Here is a 26,589-nt window from a genome sequence, read left to right on the forward strand (position 1 = left end):
AAAAAAAAAGAATATGATATATATATGTCAGATGAAAGTACCATTAATGTCTTATCTAGTAATTGTGATACTGAATTTTTTGAGCTGTTTCTGACACATAAAACTCCCAGAATTTTCTAGATTTGAAAGTAGAAGCCTGCAGAAATAGAGTATTCCCAGAGACAAAACTTACACAGTTAATTTAAAAGAGGTCAAAAGACATCAGTGCTAGGCTGACTGCATAAGGGTCACATGGGGGAGATTGTTAAAAACTGGTACATCAATTGCCAAAGTCTGAATAAGGTCTACAGATTAAATAATTGTATTATACCAATACTAATTCCCTGATTAATTATATTAGTTATGTAACATATCCTTGTTCTTTAGGAAATATATATGGAAGTATTTAGGGGTAAAGGGGGATCGTACCTGCAACATACTCTTAAATAGTTCAGAAAAAAAAATGTGGACAGATAAGTAGGTAGATAGGTAGGCAGGCAAAACAATAAAGAAATGTGAAAAAATGGTAACACTGGGGACTCTGGGTAAAGGATATATATCAGAATTGTTTGAACTCTTCTAGCAACTTTTCTGTAAGTTTGAAATTATTTCAAAATAAAAAGTGAAAAAGAACAATATTACTGGGCCAGAAGTTTGATTCAATAAGGTTTGAGAGGGGCTTGGCATCTGCAGCTTTAAAAAAAAAAAAAAAAAACCTTCCCAAGTATTCTGATGGATGTTGTGATCCACTGATCTGGGGCACTGGGAAATAAGTAGTCAAACGACAAGGCACAGCTTGCTTCCATCCATGATGGAAACGATATAAAATTCCAACAACTTCTGTGACAGTGCTTCCGTAAGAGGATGTGTTTTATAACTTGCAATAAGAATTGCTTACTATCTCTTCAATTCACTTAATAATCACTTAATGCCATTCATGTGTTCAAATAAGTTAGAATTAAAATATCCTTTACCTCTCTTGTCTGCTAATACATATATTTTTTTTTTTTTTAAGATTTTTTTTTATTTATTTTTTGACAGTGAGAGAGAGACAGCGAGAGAGGGAACACAAGCAGGGGGAGTGGGAAAGGGAGAAGCAGGCTTCCCTGATGAGCAAGGAGCCCGATGTGGGGCTCGATCCCCGGACTCTGGGATCATGACCTGAGCCGAAGGCAGACGCTAAACGGCTGAGCCACCCAGGCGCCCTCTGCTAATATATTTTTAGAACATATGTGATTAGCTCCTCTAAATGGCATTCCAAAGGTATCTTACCTCTGTAAAGGTTTGGAGTAGTTCACTGACTTGAGCAAAGGCCTGTGGAAGAACACCATCATAATTTGACCGTGTACTGAACGCATGTAACAAACTTTTAGAATCCTGAAGCAGAAATTTCACTGTTGTAAAATCCACTGCACTGTTAGCTGGTAAGAGAAATTAAGAAGGAAAAAATTGGTAAGAATGAGTATTCAACACAAAAATGTCTTTGGAAAACCAATCTGATGTTAATTATGAAATTTAAGAAAAGTACACATTTATACCTACACACCACTCCTAATTTTTCTCTGTGGTGTAAAAAGCATTACAATTAAATTTAGCTAAAGACAATGCTCTTGGAGTGGATTCAGGTACTCTGTATTCTTCAGAAAAGAGAGAATTACCAAACAAGTTAAACAGATTTGCAAGACTGATTTTGTTTCATATACAGATGACTATGGAGGCATCAGAAAAGTCATTTGGTGGGACGCATGTAAGTTACAGGCAGTACCTCGCATAACCAACTCAGTTAATCGTGTAGTGATTTGCCTTCAAATTCCATTACATCAAATGTAGTACTAGATTTGTTGAAAATAATGTTTCCTCTCTCTGAACACAACTTTAGCAAAAATATAAATAATCTGGGTAACAGTGAGCTGCGGGCAACACAAGCTAGCAGAATTTTTTCCTTATAAATTAGCAAAGTGAGTTAAACTACAAAAAATAATTTAAAGGTATAACAATTTTCTTTCAACTAAAATTACTTACATTAAATTCTCAAACCAATTAGGAGAGGCGGTGACAACAATTTCAAAGATTTTTAAAAGTTATGAACAATGAAGTTAAGCAAATTTCTAATGTCACCAAAGCTCAGAACAGAAGAAATCTTTCCATTATTACGATAGAGTGCCATATAATAGTTTTCAAAGGCATTTAAAATAACCGTGCTACAATGTGTTTGTTTTATTTTTTTTTTTAAGATTTTATTTATTTATTTATTTGACAGACAGAAAGCACATGCACAAGCAAGGAGAGCAGCAGAGCAAGAGGTAGAAGCAGGCTCCATATGGGGTTTGATCCCAGGACCCCAGGATCATGACCTGAGCCAAACACAAACACATAACCACTGAGCCACCCAGGCGCCCTGTTTTATTTTCTTTTAATGTTCACAGTTTCAGAGACTCTGTTATATTCTGAAACACCAGCATGGTTTTTCATTGGTACTTAGAGTTTAAAAAACTCTTATCACTTATACAAGTATTTGCTTAGAAATACTGAAAGGTCAAATGAGAATCAAAAGTAGATTTTAGTAATTAATTATACAATATTCAGAAATTCTAATCTAATGTGATGGCTATAGTCAGGATTCTGGCTTCCCCTTAAACAGAGAAAAGTGTATTTCCTTACAAAGCACTTATTTTTAAATTCAATGACTAGTTTAAATTCCTGTGGAAAAGGACAGGTAAGAGATGCTACACATAGGATAGAATGTAGATTTGATGAACCCCAGTAAATATCCTAAAGAGGAGAAATTGGGCACAACTTCTCTTAAAAGGTGCTTCTCCAATGCAATGTACAATAGGGCTTATATCCTTGAATTAATCATCTGATTTCTGTCTTACAAGAAGTCTTTACTAAGATTATGTGCTAAAGGGAAATAACAATGATAAATTCAGTACCTAGACACAACATAAAAAGAAACCTACATGGTTGAAATACTTTAATGCTTATATAAGGTCAATAATCAAAGTTAATATGGATAACAAAATCAAAAAAGCTACTAATCATTTTCCACACAATTTTCTATGAATTGATCTAAGAATCTATTCTTTGGGATAGTGAAGTTAAACACATATGCATAATTCAACAGCTGAGGATACTATTAAAAGACAGTAAACAAAATCATAAACTGATTTTTCTAATTCAAAATTACTTTAGGGCAGAAGGCACTTTTACAATTCTATTATATATTCTTTACAAGTCAGTAAACATTAGGCATCAGATTCTTCTAGACCAAGGATCAATAAACTATGTACACAATGATTCCAAAAATGATTTTTTAGCAAAAGGAAGAGTCACCATCTCTTCACTTCTGTCCTATTCCCAGTTAGAGTTGCTGCCTACAACCTCTTAAGCCGTTTGCAAAAGACAAACACTGCCCATCCCTGGAAAAAGAGAAAAATGAAGGATGGCAACTAGATACGCCATTTTTAAAACTAAATCTTGTTCAAGATCATACATGATTTATGGACTTTCTCTTTTGACAGAACCAACTAAATTATGCTTCCATTCAAGATATGGAAAATGTTTCTATATACCTTGTAAAAGTGCTTTGAAGACGCATCCAACAGGTCGTTCCACGTCTCATATAATACCACTTATAAATAACTTCTATAGTTAAAGATAATGCCTGGAAAATGTCTTTATTTTAAAAATTGGCAACTTTTAAAAGTCATAAGGCACCGAACCAGGTACTTTAAATCCCGAGGTAATTTTCAAAGATACTTACATTTCAAGGGAAAGATAGAGCGTTATGGTATACCTCCCATAGAATATGTTTCTATTTTTGTTTTGTTTTAGCTTCCAGGATGCTTAATGTTAAAATCCGTGTTCAAGTTTTATAATAATTGTTTGCACATGTTTTATGGCAAAATTATCTTTCTTATTCTTCATTACCTGGCTCTTGTGACTTTAAAATTGGCTTAAACCATCTTGTGCTCAAGTTCTTACTTAATGGCCCTCTCATACTAACAGTTATTTTTCAAAAGTAGACAGGATATAACTAATACATAAAATAATAAACAGATCATTTCATGTTAGAAGTTCAAAAAAGTCAAGGACCAACTGAACATCCTAATAATTGTTACATATACTTTGCCTCTTACAGGTACAGCAAGCAAAATCTACTTGTCTGACTTTGGACAAATCCCTTATCCTCTCAGGGCTAGTTAGTCTAATTATAGAACATGGGCTTTCATAATATTCATTCAGTGCTTTTCCCATCTTTTTCTTCTTACAGAGAAACTTTTTTCCAAGGCCTACATGGAATCTCCATACATAAAATGATAAAAGAAAACTGCACAGCTAAAGTTGGGTTTGAGGTTCCATAGGTAGGCCCACCAACTTTCCAGGCTCCCCATCAATCCTTCCATTTCCAATCTATGGCAGCTCCAGAAGCACTTCAAGAAGGTTCTGTGCAAAATGACTTTGTTAAAAACCACCAACTAAGTGGTTGACTATAGTCTCTTCCAGTTCTTTAGAATGCACTATGCCCCAAAGACAAACATTTCCTATTCCCTAACCATATATTTTAGATAGATACGTTGATATGCTATTTCTAAAATTAGTACATGAAATGTGGTCAGAGTTTATGTGTTAAACACAGCAAGAAACTTTTAAAAATCTAAATTTTATTGCACACCTGATAAACTGTAAAATATGGTTTTAAAAGTTTTCAAACATTATAAAACATGAGATATTCACCATGTCCAAGAACATCAACAGTGATCCATTAATGGTCATAAGCTCTGTGAACTGCATCCATTCATGCAGCTGTCACAAACTCCCTTTAAAAATCAGAAGTGTAAATTATTTAAAAAATAATTGACCAATTTCTTATTAATTCATCTTCACATTCCATGGAATATATCAGCTAGCCTGACTTTAACACAACATTGCTAAAGACAAAATAAAAAATCCATACCTTTACAGAGATTTTCATATAGGCTCTCAACGGTTAAAAGCAAGTTCTTCTCCATAACTAATCCAAATACAGCCAACCAATGTTTTCTAAAGCACTGTAATAAATGAATTAGAGTCCATGGTGGTTTCAAGTACAGCATCTAAAAAGTATTTAGAAAAAATTACCACCTACTAATTATTTATTCTTCCTATTATTAAAAAGTACCTATTTAGGCATTCCTACATTTATTTCTGGGCAAAATACAGTTAGTTGAATTTTTTTTTTTTTAAAGATTTTATTTATTTATTTGACAGCGAGAGACACAGCAAGAGAGGGAACACAAGCAGGGGGAGTGGGAGAGGGAGAAGCAGGCTTCCCGCAGAGCAAGGAGCCCAATGCGGGGCTCGATCCCAGGACCCTGGGATCATGACCTGAGCCGAAGGCAGATGCTTAACAACTGAGCCACCCAGGTGCCCCTAGTTGAATTCTTTTTAAATTAAAAGATGTTTTATTAAAACCCAATCATAATCTTAAAGTGCTAATTCCATTGCAAATTATTTTTGTAAAATTCATATTGGTATTAATCCTTATAGTTTCAGAAACTATATACACAAAGCAAAAGCACTGTTTTAATCAGGAGAGCAGGTTTTAATCAGGAAAGGTGGTCAATTTACTTCCCAACGTAGTCGATTCTAGGAAGAAATCAATCTAATTATTTCATATAGCTGCAGGAAAATCTATATAGAAAAAAGATGTCAACTACCATAACACTGGCTACACTCTTATAAAGACATGTTTATAAAGGAGATTAATCAGTTAGTACTATAAGATGTCAGCACATCCTGTTCTGAATCATTCATATGCAATGACTTTCGTAGACTCTATTATAAAACATCCAATTTAAGTCAACCCTCCTAGAATCTTCTGATCATTTCTCATCATCTTGGTTCAGTACTTAATAATATAATCAAGCAGCAAATACATCATATTGACAAGTATTAGAATCTCACTGAATATCTGGTATAAATACAATCTACAATTGAGGGGGATATAATATTTCTCCTGGCTATAGATACGAACAGCAAACAAACATTAACTAAACTAAAAAGACCACTATTGCCAAATGTGGTATTTTACTGATTGCAGAAAAGATATGAATCTAGGGGGTGCCTGGGTGGCTCAGTCACTGGGCGTCTGCCTTCGGCTCGGGTCGTGGTCCCAGGGTCCTGGGATAGAGCCCCACATCAGGCTCCCTGCTCAGCGGGGAGCCTGCTTCGCCCTCTCCCACTCCCCCTACTTGTGTTCCTGCTCTCGCTGTCTGTCTCTCTCTGTCAAATAAATAAAATATCTTTTTAAAAAAGATATTAATCTAGAAAATATAAACTATCTTGCTAATAATGATCATTTTTATACTTTGATTCTCACATTTATATAACGAGCCAAAATATACACTTCTTTTTCTGAATATATATTGCTATGGGAATTCCCTATACTAGACATTCTAATTCAAATAAACTACAGAAGACAGAAGTTTTTCTGAATTCAAATTGAGCTCCATGGGGGCAATGTGTCTGACACACAGTAAATACCTAATAAATACTTGTTCACTGAAAAAAAATGAATGATAAAATATCATTTCTAATCTTTAGGAAATGTCCACCATTTAATGTTCAAGAAGTTCTTTCAAAAACTGTAAGAAAAAAAGTAAATGGGATATAGATTATCACAATGAAGCTTACACATTTTATACAAGTCATATTTCCTAAGATAAGGTCATAAATCTTTAGCAGTGAAACAGAAATTTTCAACTAATAGAGTTGAAATTATCACCTCCATCCAAAGATTTCCAAAAGCAATTTTCATTTCTGTTTCTAATATTGAAGATAAAGCTGTTCCAAGAGATTTTTCAAGATCAGATACAATGCTTTCAAGTATAATGGGTAGTCCAGAATGTGCAGATTCTTCCTCATAGCTCTCTTCTAACAGTGTTGCTTCTTTAAAACAAATAGTTATAGGCTTTATTTAAGACACCAATAGAATAGTTAATATTTTACATATATAACTAGTATTTGGCCATAAATAATAAACATTTTATGTATATAATTAGTATTTAAATTACACAGAAACCAAACCAATACTTTCCTTTTTAAACAGTATTTAGAAACATGTATCTATAGAAAAGTTGTTTTGAAAGCAACATAAATATATCACATTAGCAAATGCTTTCTTTTTGACAAAAGGCAACAGAATATTTTTACTAAAATAGAAATTTAGGAAATGTGTAATATTTTAACCATAATTTTAGTTTTATTATTCTCAAAAAAAAGGAAAAATTAAAAGAATGCTTTGCATCAATTTATAATAGAAAATGAAGAATTATGGATCAAAGTGTGTTTTCTTCCAAAAATAATATATTCTTCCAATAGCAGCTCACATCAGTAAATTGTTTTGAAAGGACCAAAATCTCTAGTTTAACTACCTTTATGCCCTCCCTTTTAAAGTGAGTTTTTATTATTTCAATTGATATCATTTCATTAACATTAATATTTTGATACCTGAAAACAACTGCAATTTCTTTATGGCAAAATGCAAAATATTAAGTGGCTTATTTCTACAAATACCAACTAAGGACTTAAAGTGATAGTAACAGAATGGACAAACTGAAAGCATGTTACCTCTGAAAAACCATAAATTAAAAATCCTCTTCCTCCATCTAAATGTCATTTTGAATATTATGACAAAAGAAATTTTATTGCCAAAAAGGTAAAAAAAGTAGTAATAGTATATATATGAATTTTTATATAATTATACATAAAAAATACATACAATATTAAAGATTTCAATATTTATTTTTCCAACTCAGGGAGAAGGCTTGGAATGTATTTTTAAATTATGTTAAACTTAATATGACATTCCATCAAATATCAAGCTATAGGACAGATTATTCTGGTAAAAAAAAAAGACAAAACAATTGTACTACCTTTACTTATTAGTTTAAAATTAAAACTATTATTAGAATATTTCAAACTCTTCTTATTACTTGGTTTTTTATTGCGTTAATAGAAGGTTATGAATAGGAAACTAATATTGAAAGGAAACTAAAAATTTCTCTCTACCTTGAATGAATATTTTCTGTATTTATCCTGTAGCTACTATTATTTTAAAGGTACAAAATAGCATGTGCATGATGATTATAAACATGTAAAAATGTATGCGAGTGTATGGACAAAAATTCAAATTATTTTGTAAAAGCATATGTAGAAGACAATAATGTTAAATGTGTTGTCTTTTGGATTACCATTATAATTTTCTTTCTTTTTTTCTCTTTCAATTTTCATTTATTTCTAACCATTTGTGTGCCGACAAATATTTCAATGTTATTTTAAAGGTACAAGATGAAAATTTACTATTAATTCCAAATGTTATCAATAATGTCAGTACATAAAAGATATATTTCTAATTATTTGTAGTAAGAATACTACCTGCTTTCAATTGTTGCTTAGATATACAAGGCTGATGACATACATCTGTGTTCAGAGATAAGTTTAATAACTCTGCACTCAATTCTTCTTTACTGAGTGACTTCACACCACTTATTAGGCCTTTGTTTCTTAAATTTCTATCATCCCTAAGGTTGGGGTTAGGAGGAAAAAATATTTTATTTTTTATAAGATAAATCACATGGCAACTCAAAACACATGGGATCTAATCAGAGGTGGGTGATTCTCAACGTGTGTATTAACAAAGGATAACAGTTTTTTTAAAACCAGGAAGATAAAGGAATTAATATACAGTAGAGTCACAGCATATGAGCTTTTGAAAATAATAAGTATTATATATTGAGTGTTTTCCTGGTACCAGGCACTGTTCTAAGCACTTTATATATATATATAATCCATTCAATTCTCACAGTAAACCTCATAGGTAGGAGTAGTACTATTTTTATCACCTTTTCACAAATGAAAAACTGAGGTGTAAAGAGGTTAAGTAATTTGCCCAAAACTGTACCTGGTAAGTGGGAGCTGGATTTGAACACAGGAATATGATCATCCAAAGAGAAATAAACAGAGAGCCATAGTAAGAGAAATAATTTCCATGTGGTAGGCAATTACAAATTTACTCACAGTAAGCATAAGACAAATGGTGAGAATTTGCTATTTGCTGAAAGAAGAAAGTCTGATTAGAGCATAGTGCATGGGACCAGTTTATGTGGCTATAGAGAAAGCCAAGTGCATTAATAAATGGAAAGACATTCAGTGAGTAAGTGACATGATCACATCTGTGTTTATCAGATTGCTGTTCTGGAATCCAACAGGCTTCCAGCTTTTGTTAACGGTAGAGTAGCCTGGTCAGACTAATCTTCCCACAGATGAGGATTAAAAATTTGGACCAGGGGCGCCTGGGTGGCTCAGTTGGTTAAAGCAACTGCCTTCGGCTCAGGTCATGATCCTGGAGTCCTGGGATCGAGTCCCGCATCGGGCTCCCGGCTCAGCGAGGAGCCTGCTTCTCCCTCTGACCCTCCCCCCTCTCATGTACTCTCTCTCATTCTCGCTCTCTCAAAAAATAAAAAATAAATAAATCTTTTAAAAAAAAAAAAAAGAAAGAAAATTTGGACCAAAAAAGAAAAAAAAAAAGCTATCTGAAGGCACTAGGGAGCAATAAAATGAAGGTAGGAGCTGGAGGGAAGTCCACCCTCAACACAGAGGTACTGCTCTGGTAAGAGCTACAAGAGTCTATCTGTTTGCCCAAGGGCATTCTCTAATTCATCAATGGCTACAACAGAAAGCACAGCCACAGTAACTTGGAATGTAAGAAGACAATGTTCAGAGCTGGCCAGAGCAGACAAAAAGTTAAGGGGGGAACTGAAGAAGGGAGGAAACCACAGAGCAGGTGAACCCTAAAATCTGCATATAAATTCTGCCCAGAAAAAAACAACATGCTACCAAGAGACAAAGCAATCAACAGAACCAGACTTCGATATCACACAGATGTTGAAGCTATCTGATAGGGAATTTTAAATAATGTTGATTAATTTATTAAAGGCTCTAATAGAAAAGGTGAATAGCATGCAAAATCAGATAGGCAATTTCAGCACAGATGAAAATCATGAAAATTAAATGTAACTGCTAGCAATAAAAAAAAAGCCACAGTTACAGAAATGAAGAATGTCTTCAACAGGGTCCTCAGCAGACCTGACACAGGTAAGGAAAGAAATTACAAACTGGAAGACAGGTCAAAAGAAATTACCCAAACTGAAATAAAAAGAGAATAAAAGTTTTTTTAAAAAATCCAGCAGCTGTGGGATGACATCAAACAGTCTGTATTAGTTATCTATTGCTGTATAACAAATTATCCCAACACTTAGCACCTTAAAACAAACACTTATTATCTCACATAGCTTCTAAGAGTCAGAAATCTGGGAGCAGCTTGACTGGTTGGTTCTAGTTCAGGGTCTCTCACAAAGTTGGAACATGCTGTTGCCTAGGATTGTAGCCATCTCAGAGGTCTAATTGGCTCATTCATGTGGCTGTTGGCAGGCCTTAGTCCATCACTGGCTCTTGGCTGGAGGCTTCAGTTTCTCATCATGCGGGTCTATTTCATAGGGCTGTTCACAGCATGGCAGCTTGCTTCCACAAAACAAGTGATTTGAGAGAGGAGAAAGCAAGAGAGTGCCCAAGAAGGAAGTTCCAGTCTTTAATATCCTAATTTTTTATAACCTGATCTGATAGTGATAGTATGTCACTGGTACAACCAACCCTGGTATAATGCAGGAAGGGACTACACAAGAGCATTAATACTAGGAGGCAGGAATCATTGGGGTCATCTTGGAAACTGGCTACTCTAGTATAACTGTAATATGAGAAGGAGAAAAGAGGGAATGGGCAGAAGAAATATTTGAAGAAATGGTGGCTGAGAATTATCTAAAACTGAAGACAGGAAACCAGAGATCTGAGAAGCTCAGAGAACATCAAGCAGAATAAATCCTTCTTCTCTACCCATCCCCACTAGCCCCACGCCACACACACACCAACACCTGGACATATCTGCTAAAATTGCTAAAATAAACTGCTAAAAAAGCAAAAGACAAAGAAAAACCCTTGAAAGCAGAAAGTAAAAAAAAAAAAAAAAAACACATTACATATAGAGGAACAAAGATAACTTTTACATCAGACTTCTCATCAGAAACCATACAAACTAGAAAAAAATGGAGTGACCTCTTCAAAATACTGAAAGGAAAAAAAAAAAATCAACCCAGAACTGTATATCCAGCAAAAATATCTTTCAAAAATAAATTAAGAAATAAAGACATTATCAGACAGACAAAACCAAAAATTTCACTGCCAATAGACACATACATGTCAAATAAATTTGTTTAGGCAGAAGGAATATAACACCAGACAGAAACTTGAATCTATAAAAATAATTAAGAGTGCACAAAATGGAAATAAAATATTCACTTAAAATATTCACTTATTTTTAATTGCTTTAAACGTCAAATGATGGAAGCAAATATAGTAAAACACATGCTTATCATCATTTTTGTAAAGGTAACATATATGACAATGATAGCACTAAGGATGGGAGAAAGAAACTGTTATAAGATCCTTACACCTAACATGAAGCAATATAGTATTATTTGAAGGTAGACTTTGATCAAGTAAGATATATACTATAAATGCCAGGGCAACCATTAAAATATTTATTTCAAAAAGGTATAAATATTCAATAATGGAGATAAAATGGCACCATAAAAAAATACACAATTAACTCAAGAAAGAAAAAGAAAAGAACAGATGAAACAAATAGAAAATAGCAAAAAGGCAGATTTGATCCAACCAATTAAATGTAAGTGGTATAAACTCATCACTTAAAAGACAGAAGTTGTGGGGCACCTGGGTGGCTGAGTGGGGTTAAGTGTCCGACTCTTGATTTTGGCTCAGGTCATGATCTCAGGGTGGTGAGATCGAGCCCCGTGTCAGGCTCCACACTGAGTGTGGAGCCTGCTTGATTCTCTCTCTCTCTGCCCCTCCCTGCTTGTGCGCTCTCTCTCTCTCTCTCTCAAAAGAAAAAAAAAGACAAGTTGTCAGACTGGACAAAAAATAAAGTACCAACTATATGCCACCCACAAATACTTACCTTCATATAAAGACACAGGTTAAAAGTAAATGGATGGGAAAGGATATACCATATAAATACTAACAAAAACAAAACTGGAATGGTAGTATTAATACTAAACGAAGGAGACTTTCAGGAACAGACAGAGACATTATATAATGAGAAAGGGGTCAGTTCTCCGAAGACAATCCTAAACAATCCTAAAAATGTATGCATCTTACTACAAAGTTTTTATAACACATGAAGTAAAACAAACAGAACTGAAAGGAGAATTAAACAAACCCAGAATTATAGTTAGAGATTTTAATACTTGTCTCTCAATAATCACAGAATAAGCAGACAATTGGTAAGGTTATAGAAAACCTGAACAACAGTATCAACCAACTTAACTGAAATTTATAGAATGCTCCACCCACAAAAGCAGAATATAAATTCTCTAAGTGCATGTAAAACATTCACCACGACAGACCATATTCTTGGCAATAAAACAAACTAACAAATTTAAAAGAAATCATATAATGTTCTCAAATCAAAGTGGAACTAAAGTACAAATTGATAGCAAGAAGAAAACTGGAAAATGTGCAAATATTTGGAATTAAACAACAAATATCTAAATGTCAAAGGGAAGTTATATTGAACTGAATGAAAATAAAAATAGAACATCAAAATTTGTGGGATCCAACTGAAACAGTGCTGACAGGTAAATTTATAGCAGTCTCAAACAAGTGATCTCAGCTTCCACTTAAACTAGAAAAAGGGCACAAAGGGGCATAAAAGTATTTTCTGGGGTGATGGAAGTGTTCTATGTATCGAGAGGGATGTGGGCTACACCAGTATACCCTTTGTCAACATCCTATAGTAAAGATTTGTGCATTTCACTATTGTACATTTTCCCTCCAAACACAAAAAACCTTATAAAAATAATCATGTGGGAGGACAGGGAGTAAATAGATATAGATAACAGAAGAATGGGAGAATTTTGATAATTGTAGCTGAATACTTAGGAGTTTATTAATTCTTCTTCACTTTGACTATCGTTGAAATTCTCCATAATAAAACTTTTTTTTAATTAAAAATGAAAAATTACCATTATTACTTTGTGAAGAATAAATGGAGGAGAGCAAGTATGGAAGCAGAGAGCCTAAATTAGTCTTAGAGTCAAAAAGGAAGTGGACGTCTAGAACTAATGATGTAATGTATGGGGATTAACATAAGAATAAAAAAAAAAAAAAAGGAAGTGGAAAAATAGCATGGCAGACAAAGGATGGTGGAAGGGGAGATGAAGAAAAGATCGCATAGGACCCGTTAACTGACCAGATATAGATTATGAGGGAGGAGTGGTTATCAAAAATGACTCCTAGGTTTCTGGCTCTAGCAAATGGGTGGAAAGTGGCACCTTTTATTCAGATGGAGAACAGTTTAGAAAGAAAAATCAAGAGTTCATTTTTGGAGATGGTACGTCCCAGATGTCTATGACGCATCCAAGTAGAGAAAGCAAACAAATAGATGAATATACTAGTATAGAATTCAGAAGAGAGATAGAGATATGAACTAAGGGTTGCTGGCCCACACTCAGGATTGTAAATTTAAAGTAATGCACTTAGAATTAGGTACAGTACATAGTGTTGGAGAAGGGTTCTCCTAGCACTGTCATTATCAATATTATCATCATCATCATCATCCATTTAACAGCATCTTCATAATAAGTAGGTGGGACTTATGCAGTAGACACAATTCCGGCCTTTTAAAGGAAAAAATAAAATAAAAATAAAAAACAGGCTCCCCTAGAACATAATGCTAGAATTAAAAGTAAAGTCCGACTACAAATTTTCATTTCACTAAAAATGTTACATCCGTTAATCCCAAAACAGTGACTACAGAAATAATGGAGAATTGATAAAGTCTCACCAATTTAATTTTCATTCTAAGTTGAACTAAAAAAGCAACAATTACATAGCAAATTTAGCTTATATCAAATTCAAAATGATTAACATATTAATTATGCTGTTTCAGCCTTCCACAAACTCCAAGATGACATGTTATGCCCAGGATCAAAAAATAATTTTAAAATAACCTAGAGACAGAAATCTTTAATATTTCCTTTAATCCCCAATAGAACACCATACCATCATCTTTGAAGATAGCTAAAATGAGAATTTCTTAAATATTTTTTTAAAATTTTATTTTAATTCCACTCTAGTTAACATACAGCATTATATTAGTTTCAGGTGTATAACGTAATGATTCAATGCTTCCATATATTTAAAATGATAACTGACCAAACTGCCTTACAAGAAAAACCTTAGGGCTATTCATTTCTATAATTGCTGTATTTCATACAGAATTTGGCATGATTGTGAAACTGTAAAAAAACTCCACTTTTCAGCGAATAAAACTCAGACGAAAACAACAGTTTACAATTGCTCTTCTTGGTTCCTTCAGAGCCTTTTATCATACACGATGGGTTCAATTTTGCTTAACGTTATGTTAGTTTTACCTTAGAACTAAGTTATGAAAATACTAGTTGGGAATAGAGGGGAAGGAGAAAGGGAAGAGGAGGAGAAGACTCTTACTGAGATCATTTTATGTACTGGGCACTACCCTAAATGCTTTATGTATACATTATCTAAGTACTCACAATAACTCCAGGAGGCAGGTATTAGTATCCCCCTATATTTTACATGTGAGGAAACTAAGGTAAGCAACTTTCCCAGGTCACAGGGCTGGTAAATGGGAGACCCATGACTCCAGCCCTCACTCTATGAACAGGCACCAGAGGCGTACCACCAACATGAACTGCCTCTTCCCCACAAATTAATTGATTAACCTTCTTGCCTCTTGACCAAAAATTTGTCAGACTTTTATTTCTGAACTATTTTGTTGACAGATTAAATTGGCTGTTCTCAGCTTTTATAAAAGGTTTCTGAATGTCATATAAATAAAACTGAGGACTTCGTAAGTTTCAAATCTCATTCTTCTATAGTTCACACATTATAAGAATGTGACACAAAATTGAATGTGACACAAAATTGCTTACTGGCAGTTTTCGAAAATCATGTACGTTTTTCATCCTTAGTCTGGTGGGTATAATATGACTTCTAAAAATTCTCTGGTATAGTTGCTATTTAGAAAAAAAAAAAAAAAGAGTAAAATGACTATGAAACTCACGTGCACAGAATAACAGTAGAATAAGGGAATAATTCCTGGTACTGAAGACAGCATTTTAATACTCGGTCATCATTGTTCTCGTCACTCAGTCCATCTGCAAATTTAGCAAAAGCGGTAATCAATAAGCATGCTAAAAATCTGGACAGTATTTACAAATCAAAAAAAATCTAAAAGAAAGAACACTTCTTAAATCAAAAGAGAAAAATAAGACACAGCAAAACAATGCCTTAAAAATTCGGGATCTAGAATTCATGTAGAATTCCAAAGAAGGTAGAATTCAGGTAGAATTACCAAAGTAGTTAGTTTACTACTAAAATGAAATAGGATATGACTATTAATAAACACAAAAGAAAGAAAGTGATCAGTAAGTTAAATGCCATACTAGAAACCTAAAGCTATGAATTCTAGTCTCAATTCAGTCACTTAGAGATTATAAATTATAGGATTATATCATGCTTAAAATGACCTCCACCTAAAAGAGGTCTATAAAATAATGAATAACTCTTCTACCAGCAACAGAACCATTTTCATGTGTCTGCTTTTCCCTAATCTCTAAACAATTAACATTTAGAGATGCATAGGAAAAGGCGATATGGGCCCTAGGTAGGAAACACAAAAATTTCTACCAAGTGTTAACGAATGTCTGACAGAGCGTCCTTTGGCATTCTGCAAGCTTTAAAGCATGATGTAAAAGTTTGGATTTTGTGGAAATGATGTAATGTGTAGAAAAACAAGACCAAAGACAGTGTTTTTCCTAAGTCCTTACACTGCCTGCCTCAAAACTCCCTCGGGTACCTAATAATAAGATTTCAGGGCCACACCCCAGACCCACTTCTGTATAAGAATCTTTGGAGTCTGGACCCAAACATGAATTTAAATTCCTTGGTGAGTCTCTTACACACTAAAATTCAAGATATACTAGACAAGGAGCCTCAACTCCGTTCCCAGACTATAACTCTTTTCCCCTCAACTTTTAGCCTATATTACTTAGTCCTCCAAACATTCAAATTAGAAAACTCATTCATTCAAGGAATAAATTTTTATATAGGGCTGAATTTGTACCCAAGCCTCTGTGCTAAGTAAGTGGATATACAAGGACAAACTCTTGAGGAGCTCACAATCTCTAGTGAAGTCTAGACAGAACTGAATTGATCTCAGAGCATAAGCCTGAAGATATGATTCAGTTCTTTTATCAGACAACCAGTAAGCCAAGCAGACATATACTACAGTAGCCGATTTTCCTTCTTTTAGTCCACAGAGTAAATACCACACTATAAGGCAAAATGGGCAGCAAAAAACTATTAGCTTTAAACAACTCAGCAGATGAAAGGTTAAAGGTTACAGTATACTGTTCTAAAGGTATCAAAGTTCAATATTATCTGTTCTGTCACTTTTTCTAGAATACGCGGGGCTTGAAAACATACCTAAAACTGCAAGAATATTCATGAAATATTTATTCAACAAATATTTCTGAGCACCTGCTCAGGTACTATTCAAAAGTGAACAAACAAAGACTCTGGAGACAGATTAATCTGGGTTTGAATCCCTGCTTTCCTACTTACTAGCCATGTAATCTTGGGCAAACTGCTTAACCAGGAAAATGAAATAAGAAAATTTATAGGAAACAGTTGGCTCAATAAGGGGTAATAACAAGTACTTTTTAAGTAATATATATTTATTAATTAAAACTCAGCTCAAATGGCACAACAGCATGACCTCTACTCACAACACCAAAAACCCCACAAAATTCTGTATAAATTATAGCTAATATGATATTTAATATTTAAGAATTTAAGAATTTAAGCTTCTCAACAGCTTCTCACTGATGCGGCCCCAGAACAGTGTCTGGTATAGGTATTTGGCAAATACATGAATCAACAAAAATATAGTAAAATATAAAAATGATGGAAAAAATGTCAGGTGGGGGGGTGGCAGATAACTATTTTTCCCTTATTATAAAAATAAAATAATTTAGAAAATCTGGAAAATGCAGAAAACAAAGAAAATTAAAATAACTCATAATTCCATCAGCTAAATATATCCAACATCCACCATCTATAAGTATATAATGCATAATCTAACAAATTTGGGATGATCTTTTTTATTCTTTTAAATCCTATTTTGTCATTAACATTTTTTGAAATACAGTAGTATTCTTTCACATAGCTATAGTATTGTATGCAACTTCTCCTACTGTTAGACACTCAGGTTGTTTCAAATTTTTTGCTGTATTAATAATACTGTTATGAACCTTACTTATATAAATCACTGTCAGCATCTCTGATTATGTCTTAGAAAACATTTCTAGAAAGAGAATTGTATCTTTAGGCTTCTTGAAACACACTGATAAATTGCTCTCCTGAAAAGTTAGTAATTCATATTCTCAAAGCACTGGTATGATGCAAAAGAATAACTTTCTAAACTTAGAAGCAATAAAAAGAAGAAAGGAAAAGTGAAAGATCTAAACTAAAAATATCTATACATCAGAAATTAACAACATTAAAAACGTCAAACAGGAGAATATTTGCAGTGAACAAGGGGCTGCTTAGTTGTACTTCTTTTGTGAATTACCTATTAACAATCTTTGTCCATTTAGGGAAAAGGGATTTTTTGTTTTTCTAGTCAATCTGTATAAGCTTTTCATATAACAAGGATACAAGAGAATTATTGCCTATTCTAGGCCATAAACCATCAAGTACTTTAACTCAACCAATCTTCACAATCATTTTTTGAGCTGGAGGTTATTTTCCCCCATTTCATTGACTTAGTTGCCTCATCTTTAACTTTCCCCAGGTCAGGTTATAAACCCAGATCAATCAGATTTCAAATCCTATTCTCCTCTCACCACACTAAATACTACATCAAATAAATACAATTTTGAAAAGAGTTAAGGACAAGGCTAAAATTATAGTCAACGAAGGCAATTTAACATGAACTATCTACATTTCCTTTTTTGATGGAAAAATGCCTGTTTAAAAAACACATTGTTACAATACTCAATGATTATGTAAAAGGAAAACAATACACACAAAATTAGCAATTATTAAGAGCTAGTTGCAAATGTGCTTGACATTTGTAAAGTATAATAAAAGTTCATTTTGTTTTTGCCTTTTTCCAAACAGGAACTTTAATTTTACTCAGGAATCTTGAATTGAGTTTTCTCATAAGAATATTATCATTAGAATATAAAATGTAATTTTATTATGATAAAAATTTCTAATGGATATCATAAAATCGTTATCAACAGAATAAACCTATTAAATACATTGTACTTTATATAAAGAATGTTTTTAATGATCAATGAAGAAAACAGTGATACAGAGAAACACATAAAGGACTTACCTCACATAGACAATTACAAATAATCTATTATTATATCTATGACCTTATAACTAAAAGCAATTTGAGCAATTTAATAAAAACTACAATCAAATACCATTCAAACATTAAAGTAAAATATGGATTTCGAGGAAGACACCCAGAAATTGAAACAACACAGACATCTGAGACCACTACTATGATTTACCCTCCTCAATCATCAAAAAAAGCAGAGACTGAGGAAGTCAAAACATCAAAAACGCATATGAACATGGAAAAGTCAAAGGAAATATACCAAGCATCTATAAATAATAAATGTGGCCAAAATATCTATTCTAAAATGAGCTCTAAAATAATTTTCAAAGCAAATCTATTGAAGAAATAGACATGCTTTTTAGGACAAGTTCTTAACCTCTCTGTCTCAATTTCCTCATTTATAAAATGGGGCTAATAACTTCCACAAGTACTGTATGGTTTGAATGAGATATTCACTGGCAAAGCACTTGGAAAAGGGTCTGGAGAATAATGACTATATAAGTGTTATCCATTATTATCATCCTTATCCATACTATTAAATAATAAAATATAGTTTATATCAACAAACTAAAAAAAGTAGAAGAGTAAAAAAAATTCTCCTCTCCTTTTAAGGTTTGGGGTTTTACTGACAGGATGGTTTAGATCAAGGGTTAATTTTGTTAATTGTGTAGTTGTTAAAAAAAAAAAAAGTATCACATACTTTTTAGTTAGCAACACATACCAAAGTATTTATGAGTAAAAATGATATGATACAGTATCTGGGACTTGCTTCAAACTACTACAGGAGTTCCAAGAGTAGAAAGAGGAGAAAAGGAAATGAGAGAATAAACAAGAATGGCAAAATGTTGATAATTACTGAAAAACAGTGAGAGGTACACAAGGAGTCATACATTATTCGACCTCTGCATTTGAAATTTTTCATAATGAGAAGTTAAAAAAAAAAAAAGAACCACCAAGATGTTCAATATAAATGTTCAAACATTTTAGTATTTTCTTAACTTTAATATTTGTGGTTCTCCTTTAAAAGCTTTTAAACATACCACACAAAGCTGCTCAAAATGCACAAGGATTGTATATAAAACATACTAAGAGCTAATAAATATTTGTAAAGGGAATGAATGAATGAATTATGGAGGCCCTTTTTCTTCAAAGATTTAAGACTAAACGACTGTGCCAAAAGCCTTCTCAGGGTTAATACCATGATTAGATTCATCATAGGATGAATTCTTTCATATCTTATTGTATATGAGTAGAGTAGACAACATAAATCCACGATATTTAAGTAAGTGTAAATGTACGTATATAAATGAATGAGTTGAAAAGAAACAAGGTTTTAAAGAATGAAATAAATCCTCTAAATATATGTATAAACTCTGCAGAGGCAACAGTGTTGCTTTACACATGGATTTTTTTTTTTCCACAAGGTGATACATATATATAACATAAAGAGCATACTTAGGTTCTAAAACTAAAGTGATTTAAAAATGACTGAAAAGAAGCTAATATGGAAAAAAAATAAATCAAGAGAAACTCTATAGACCTTTATTATACAAACACCTCCTAATTACAGATTCTGACAAACCAGAGGAAAACAATGCCTCTCTCTGCATTATACAAACTGCACAGTGACAGATTCTAATCAGGGACAGATTAGAAACCTCAATTACTTATTGGCTTCGTCACTCAACAATGGTATTTAAAAAAAAAAAAAAAAGAATCCAAAGTACTATAATATAGAAAACTATGCATACAGAACTATACAGTCACTATCTGTGAAATAAAGACATAACCTAAGAAGGCCTAGAAGCAGAAAAATAAAAATCCAAGAAAACCTGAACCAAGCCAAATAGAATACCCCTAATCATCACTACGTCTGGCCATTTCGCATTCCAATGATTATAAATTCTTTTAAAGTTTCACACCATTTCCCCCCAATAATGAGTCAGCACCCAAACAAATCTAAATCAGGAAACACCCCGAGAGAACAATACTTACAAAAATTTTGAGATGCAAGCTGTAGTGACTGACCCCATAGCTTTCTGTCTTGAATTTTGAGACTGTCATTGATGAAATGAACTGCAGGCACAGCTTTGTGCTGGGCATGTTTTAGCAGTTTTCCTGCCTTCATACGATCTAGCTCTTGTATGACCACCCAGGGAATTATTAACACAAGTCTGTCAAAGCCTGAAAAATAAAAAAGATTTCTTAGAAGTCAACAAATATTTATTGAGCTACTAAATTGAACTGCTGTAGGAGCATTGGAAGTTTTAAAGTAAGGAATTCACAGTCTAAATGAAGAGATAATACATAAAAAATGGTAACTAAAAATAGATATAAGTATGGGGCGCCTGGGTGGCATGGTGGGTTAAGCGTCTGACTCTTGGTTTTGGCGCAGGTCCTGATCCCAGGGTCAGGAATCCAGCCCCATGTCCAGCTCTGAGGGCGGAGTCAGTTTAGGACTCTCTCTCCCTCTGCCCCTGCCCCCTGTGCACACGCCCTCTCTCTCTCTCTCTCTCTCTCTCAAATAAATCTTTAAAAGAAAAACAAAAACAGATGTAAGTATCAAATGAATGTTACAAAAATAGATACTATAGGAGCTCAAAGAAGAGTAACTTTGGATTGTTAGGTTAACCTATGAAGGCGCTTTTTTTTTTTTTTTACTTATGCTGATTATTAATATATATATTTTAAGACATATACTTTATAACATTTTAAACATAATGGAAATGTATTTGTGGGGGAAAAACCACCCCACATCATCGTTAATATAAAATATCAACTCAAATAAGAAAATCAGAATCATGCTTTATAAATACCTGGAATTTCTGTTGTCTTCAAAATTCTAACAAAACTGAGGTGATTCATCAGAATATTTGTGTCAATAACAACTAGAAGCTTTTTATCTGAAGCAGTATTTGCTAGAGAAAAAGAGCAAAGTTAGGATTTCATGACACTTGATAACAGACTTGCATAATAACCGAAGTTTTGGTATCATAGAACTTTGAAGGTATTCTTAAAAGAAGGCAGTCCTTTAGACAGCCAAAACAAAACTGTGTTTACTCTAATCCTTAAAAGAACAGTAATCAGTGTTTAACTATCTACGAGTGAAACATCCTGAATTGTCGGAGTGGATTTTAAATCATAAACTAATTTGCTCCACTAGTAACTATGTTTGCCAAACCTTGTTCTGCCTCACTAGTAGTGGTACACTTAGGATTTATTAGCTAATTTTAATACACTGTGAGTGAAATATAATTGAAAAGATAAATATGTGTAAATGAAAGAAAACAGGTGAGATAGCATTATTATTTCATAGGGTCATTGTGAGGATCAGGTAAGTTAACGCACAGGAAAACACTTAGTAAATTGAAAAGTGCAGTATGAATGGTAATGTAGCATTACATTTTTATAAATACAATTCAAAATTGTATGCCAACAGACTTTGGGTAATATCTATCACCTTCTCCAAGTAGGAAGAATGATCAAAACTTTACTAAATAAGTAAGAAATCCATGCATATAATACCTTTGAGCAACTGGCATTATTTCTTTTTTTTAAGTTTTTATTTAAACTCCAGTTAACATACAGTATGATATCAGTTTCAGATGTAGAATTTAGTGATTCATCACTTACATACAATACCTAGTGCTCCTCCCTACAAGGGCCCTCCTTAACCCATCACCCATTTAACCCATCCCTCTGCCCAGCTTCCCTCCAGTAAGTCTCAATTTGTTCTCTAACTATTTCTGATCAGGGCTTTACATAGTTGAAATTGTCAAAAATTATGATTAAGGGCAAGAATAAAAGACAGCTCTGATAGTTGATAGAATAAAAGATAACCCTGATTACTGACTCTTGGCAAAAAAAGAGAAAGAGAAAATATGTCTAACTGCCTAATAATGTGAGATGTATAAAACAAATGATAAGACAAATATTAGACCTGACTCTAGTCACTAGAAGACATACACCATACCTTATTGTTTCAAATGAGCACATTTTAACATTTTTCATCTAAATATTATAAAAATTGAATGTTGGCTCATTAACTCCTGAGAAAGCATAGGAGATCAGAAACATCATCATCTACAGATAGGGTATACCAGCACAAGAATGTACATCATCTTCCACCAAGTCAATCTCCATGCTTGTTAACTCTTCGGAAGATAAAACCACAGGTAAATCCATACTTTTTCCCACACGTGCAGCATGGAGCTCTTCCACTATCTGCATCTAAATTATAAAAGACCCACAGTAAAATATTTTGGATTATCTACTTGCAGATTAGTTAGGATTAGAAAGCAATTAATTCTAATAAATTCACTTGAGATGGCTTATGGGGAAAAAAGTCACAAAAATATGGTGGCAGAATGGTGAAAGAATACAGATTTATAAACATACACAGGTTTGTTTTGTTTTGTTTTGTTTTAAAGATTTTATTTATTTGACATAGAGAGACACAGTGAGAGAGGGAACACAGCAGGGGGAGTGGGAGAGGGAGAAGCAGGCTTCCCGCAGAGCAGGGAGCCCAATGTGGGGCTCGATCCCAGGACCCTGGGATCATGACCTGAGCCAAAGGCAGACGCTTAACAACTGAGCCACCCAGGCGCCCCCATACACAGGGTTTTAAAAGTAGCTCTTCTCTTACTACCTCTGTAACCTTAGGCAAGGAAATTATTTAACTACCTTGGGTCTCCATCTGTTCATCCACAAAATAGGAATGTTAAATAACTACTGCCTATTAGTATTTTTGTGAGGATTAAATGAAATAATATGAAGTTCCCTGCACAAAGCCTAGTACATAGTAGACCTTCAAAATAAGTTCATTCTCATCCCATTTTCACTTTAATGTACTTTGGAAGCCAACTATCTTTTCATCTGGATGATGAGCCTCTTCTTGAGATTTCTAAGATTGTTTATGAGCCATCGAAAACTGAAATCTAGATTTTAAGACCCTTCTCACTTCAGGGAAGCAGTTCCCTGATGTATTTTGATGTGAAGAATTGTATATCTAATCTAGATTTGGAGCAGGGATGAGAAATCTTTCTTCTATCAAGGAGCACTGACCCACAGGACAGAAAAATACAACTATCATAAATAAAAAGTGATCAATACGGTTTTAAAGTCTTCTTTAAATAGAAAACTACAAAGTGTTTCATGGATCTAATTTTAATTTAGGACCAAGAAACATAAAAGTCTATGCAATAATTCCAAGAGGGTCAATCAGGAGATTCTAGCTGGGAAATGAAGCAACAGATTAAAAATAAATAAATATGCACGCACTCTCATTTTCACTGAATAACATTTTCATCTTATTGCTGATTAGAAAAATGAGGCCAACAGATTATTACCATACTGAATTTTGGTAAGCCTAGGCATAAGCATGCAAAAGTTATGATAACATTAAATCAGAATTCATGTAACTTGTAGGCTATAGACTCCATGCTCTTTATTCAAAACAGTTTAGAGCTTAGAAACAAAGACAAAAAGGTGATCAATTAAATGTAAATATCTTCCAAGTAGTTTTTCATAACTTTGTAAAACTTACATATTGATTTAAGTAGAGATATCACTGCTACTTTCATATTACCAAGGTTTATATAGTCATTATTTATTATTTATATAAGAACTGTTTGACTTAATTTCATTGAAATATTCAAAGTAAATAAGTATATCAGTAACCTCTTGATCTGTATCTTGAATAGTTGCAAGAGATGCTGAAGAACATGGAGCTTCAAAACTCTGAAATGAAAAGTAATTTTATTAGTTAAGAATGAAGCATATACTCCATTGTACATATGAACCACGTCGTCTTTATCTATTCATCTGTTGAAGGGCAACTTGGCTCCTTCCACAGTTTGGCTACTGTGGACATTGCTGCTATGAACACTGGGGTGCATGTGCCCCTTCTTTTCACTACATTTGTATCTTTGGGATAAATACCTAGTAGTGCAATTGCTGGGTTGTAGGGTAGCTCTATTTTTAACGTCTTGAGGATCCTCCATACTGTTTTCCAGAGTGGCTATACTCAGCCATCAGAAAGGATGAATACCCACCATTTGCATCAACATGGATGGAACTGGAGGGGATTATGCTAAGTGAAATGTAAGTCAAACAGAGAAAGACAATTATCATATGGTTTCACTTATATGTGGAACATAAGGAATAGCGCGGAGGACCACAGGGGAAGGGAGGGAAAACTGAATGGGAAGAAATCAGAGAGAGAGACAAACCATGAGAGACTCTGGACTTCAGACCAAACTGAGGGTTACAGAAGGGAAGGGGGTGGGAGGATGGGGTAACCGGGTGATGGGTATTAAGGAGGGCACGTGTGGTGATGAGCACTGGGTGTTATACGCAACTAAATGAATCACTGAATGCATCCAAAACTAATGATGTACCATATGTTGGCTAATTGAACATTAAAAAAAAAAAAAAACAGTATAAAACAAACAAAAAAACCTTGGGGAAAAAAAAGAATGAAGCATATACCTAGAGTAGGGTTTTCAACATTGGCACTACTGACATTTGGCATTGGATAATTCTGTTTTAGGGATATGATGTGCATTATGCTGTTTAACAGTATCCCTTGCCTCTACCCAGTAAATACCAGTAACACTACTCCCTCCCAAACTTGACAATCAAAAATGTCTCCATCAAGTCAACAGCCAAATGCTCCCTCTCGGGTAAATTGCCCCTAGAAGAGAAACTGCCCCAGAATAGAAAAGCCTCATTCTATTAAGTCAATGAAACAAGGTGGAAAGTCTTTAAAGTTTACTCATTCATATATACATTCCTGAAAATATTCATGTTCTAAGAATAGAACTACATGCCACCCTGAGAAACAGAAAGAACCACGGCCAAGATAAACAAGCTGGCCTTCAATGGTGGGAAATTTTCACCAAGAAGTAGCTGACCCATTTCTAAAAGTGACATGACAAAAAAAAGGGAACCTAAAGATTAGGAGATGGCTGAAGGGAAAAAGCTGAAAACTGCAATAGTTGTATTCTACATGGGTAGAGGGCCAGAGGTTTGTGTTTTAATTTTCTTTTTTAGCAGAGGTTGAAAATCTACTAATTCCAAGTTTTCACTGGCACTTTTGCTAAGCAGATGGGACTTAACCTGACCCTCTGTACGGGTAATAGGGAACTCAGCAAAAGCCACTACTAAACCATATCATCTTCTAAGAATTCTCCAACATAACACCAAACTCACACATATTTTACAGGCAGCTATATATGGTATAAATTACATATTCTCTTTAAAAAAGTGTATTATACGTTGCTTTCCTGGGAATTCGGCTGCCATCCTAACTTCCCAACATCAGTCCTCGCATGGTATATATAACACCATATACATCACACACATAAGTTCATGATAGCTTTACTGTCCCCATGACCCTGGATTTTACAATCCCTTCTCCCTCTGACTTTAAATCTCACCAGATCCCTAAGGTCCTCTCCGACTAAGAAGTGCCAAACAAGTTAGAGATTATTATCAGAATTTCCTACAGGACTCCTGATATTCGAAGTCTTGTTGTTTGTTTACTTAGGTCATTACTACCCTTCACTGTCTTTGACCACAGGCCACTTCCAGAGACTTCAGTAAATTTTCTATCACTCCTCCAAACCAGGAAAGTTCATGTCAGTTGCTCCTGAAGACCTCTCCCTATTAAAAAAGAAAGTCTCAGTGGGCATTTATTTAACTGTTTGCCTCCTCCTACCATGCTTTAGTAAATAAATGAATTGGGATACAGCCCTCCCTGGGGATGGCAAATGGGAGTATCAATAATGAGAGTGACAATGGTTTTATCTACTGGAGTGATTCTGACCTGAAAACCAGATTACGCTGCTTCCCTGATTATGTTTCAGTGGCTTTCCATACCATCTGCAGGATACAAGATAAAACAAAACAAAACCTTTCCCATGGGATACAAAGTAATCCATTGTCTGAACCCTGGCTTCCTCTCCCACTTCCTCTCCTATACATAGATTTTCCTCACATCTCAACGCTAGTCATGCGGAACAACTTAAGTGCCC

General features: G+C 34.0%; 1 protein-coding gene across 1 annotated transcript in view; it reads right to left on the reverse strand.

The window, feature by feature from the left end:
• Positions 1–26,589, reverse strand: part of SWT1 (SWT1 RNA endoribonuclease homolog) — an 84,242-nt gene that overhangs the window by 39,881 nt on the left and 17,772 nt on the right. Inside the window, exons 6-14 of the mRNA XM_081823193.1 lie at positions 24,233–24,292; positions 22,654–22,783; positions 21,370–21,471; positions 20,549–20,737; positions 15,200–15,293; positions 8,398–8,543; positions 6,746–6,909; positions 4,937–5,075; positions 1,228–1,400 (exon numbers count right to left, since the gene is read on the reverse strand). Coding sequence (XP_081679319.1) covers positions 1,228–1,400; positions 4,937–5,075; positions 6,746–6,909; positions 8,398–8,543; positions 15,200–15,293; positions 20,549–20,737; positions 21,370–21,471; positions 22,654–22,783; positions 24,233–24,292 — 1,197 coding nt within the window. The remainder of the gene's footprint in view (positions 1–1,227; positions 1,401–4,936; positions 5,076–6,745; positions 6,910–8,397; positions 8,544–15,199; positions 15,294–20,548; positions 20,738–21,369; positions 21,472–22,653; positions 22,784–24,232; positions 24,293–26,589) is intronic.

The sequence above is a fragment of the Leptonychotes weddellii genome, chromosome 6 (assembly GCF_054177405.1).
Source record: "Leptonychotes weddellii isolate Sample4059 chromosome 6, ASM5417740v2, whole genome shotgun sequence".
Taxonomy (NCBI): Eukaryota; Metazoa; Chordata; class Mammalia; order Carnivora; family Phocidae; genus Leptonychotes; species Leptonychotes weddellii.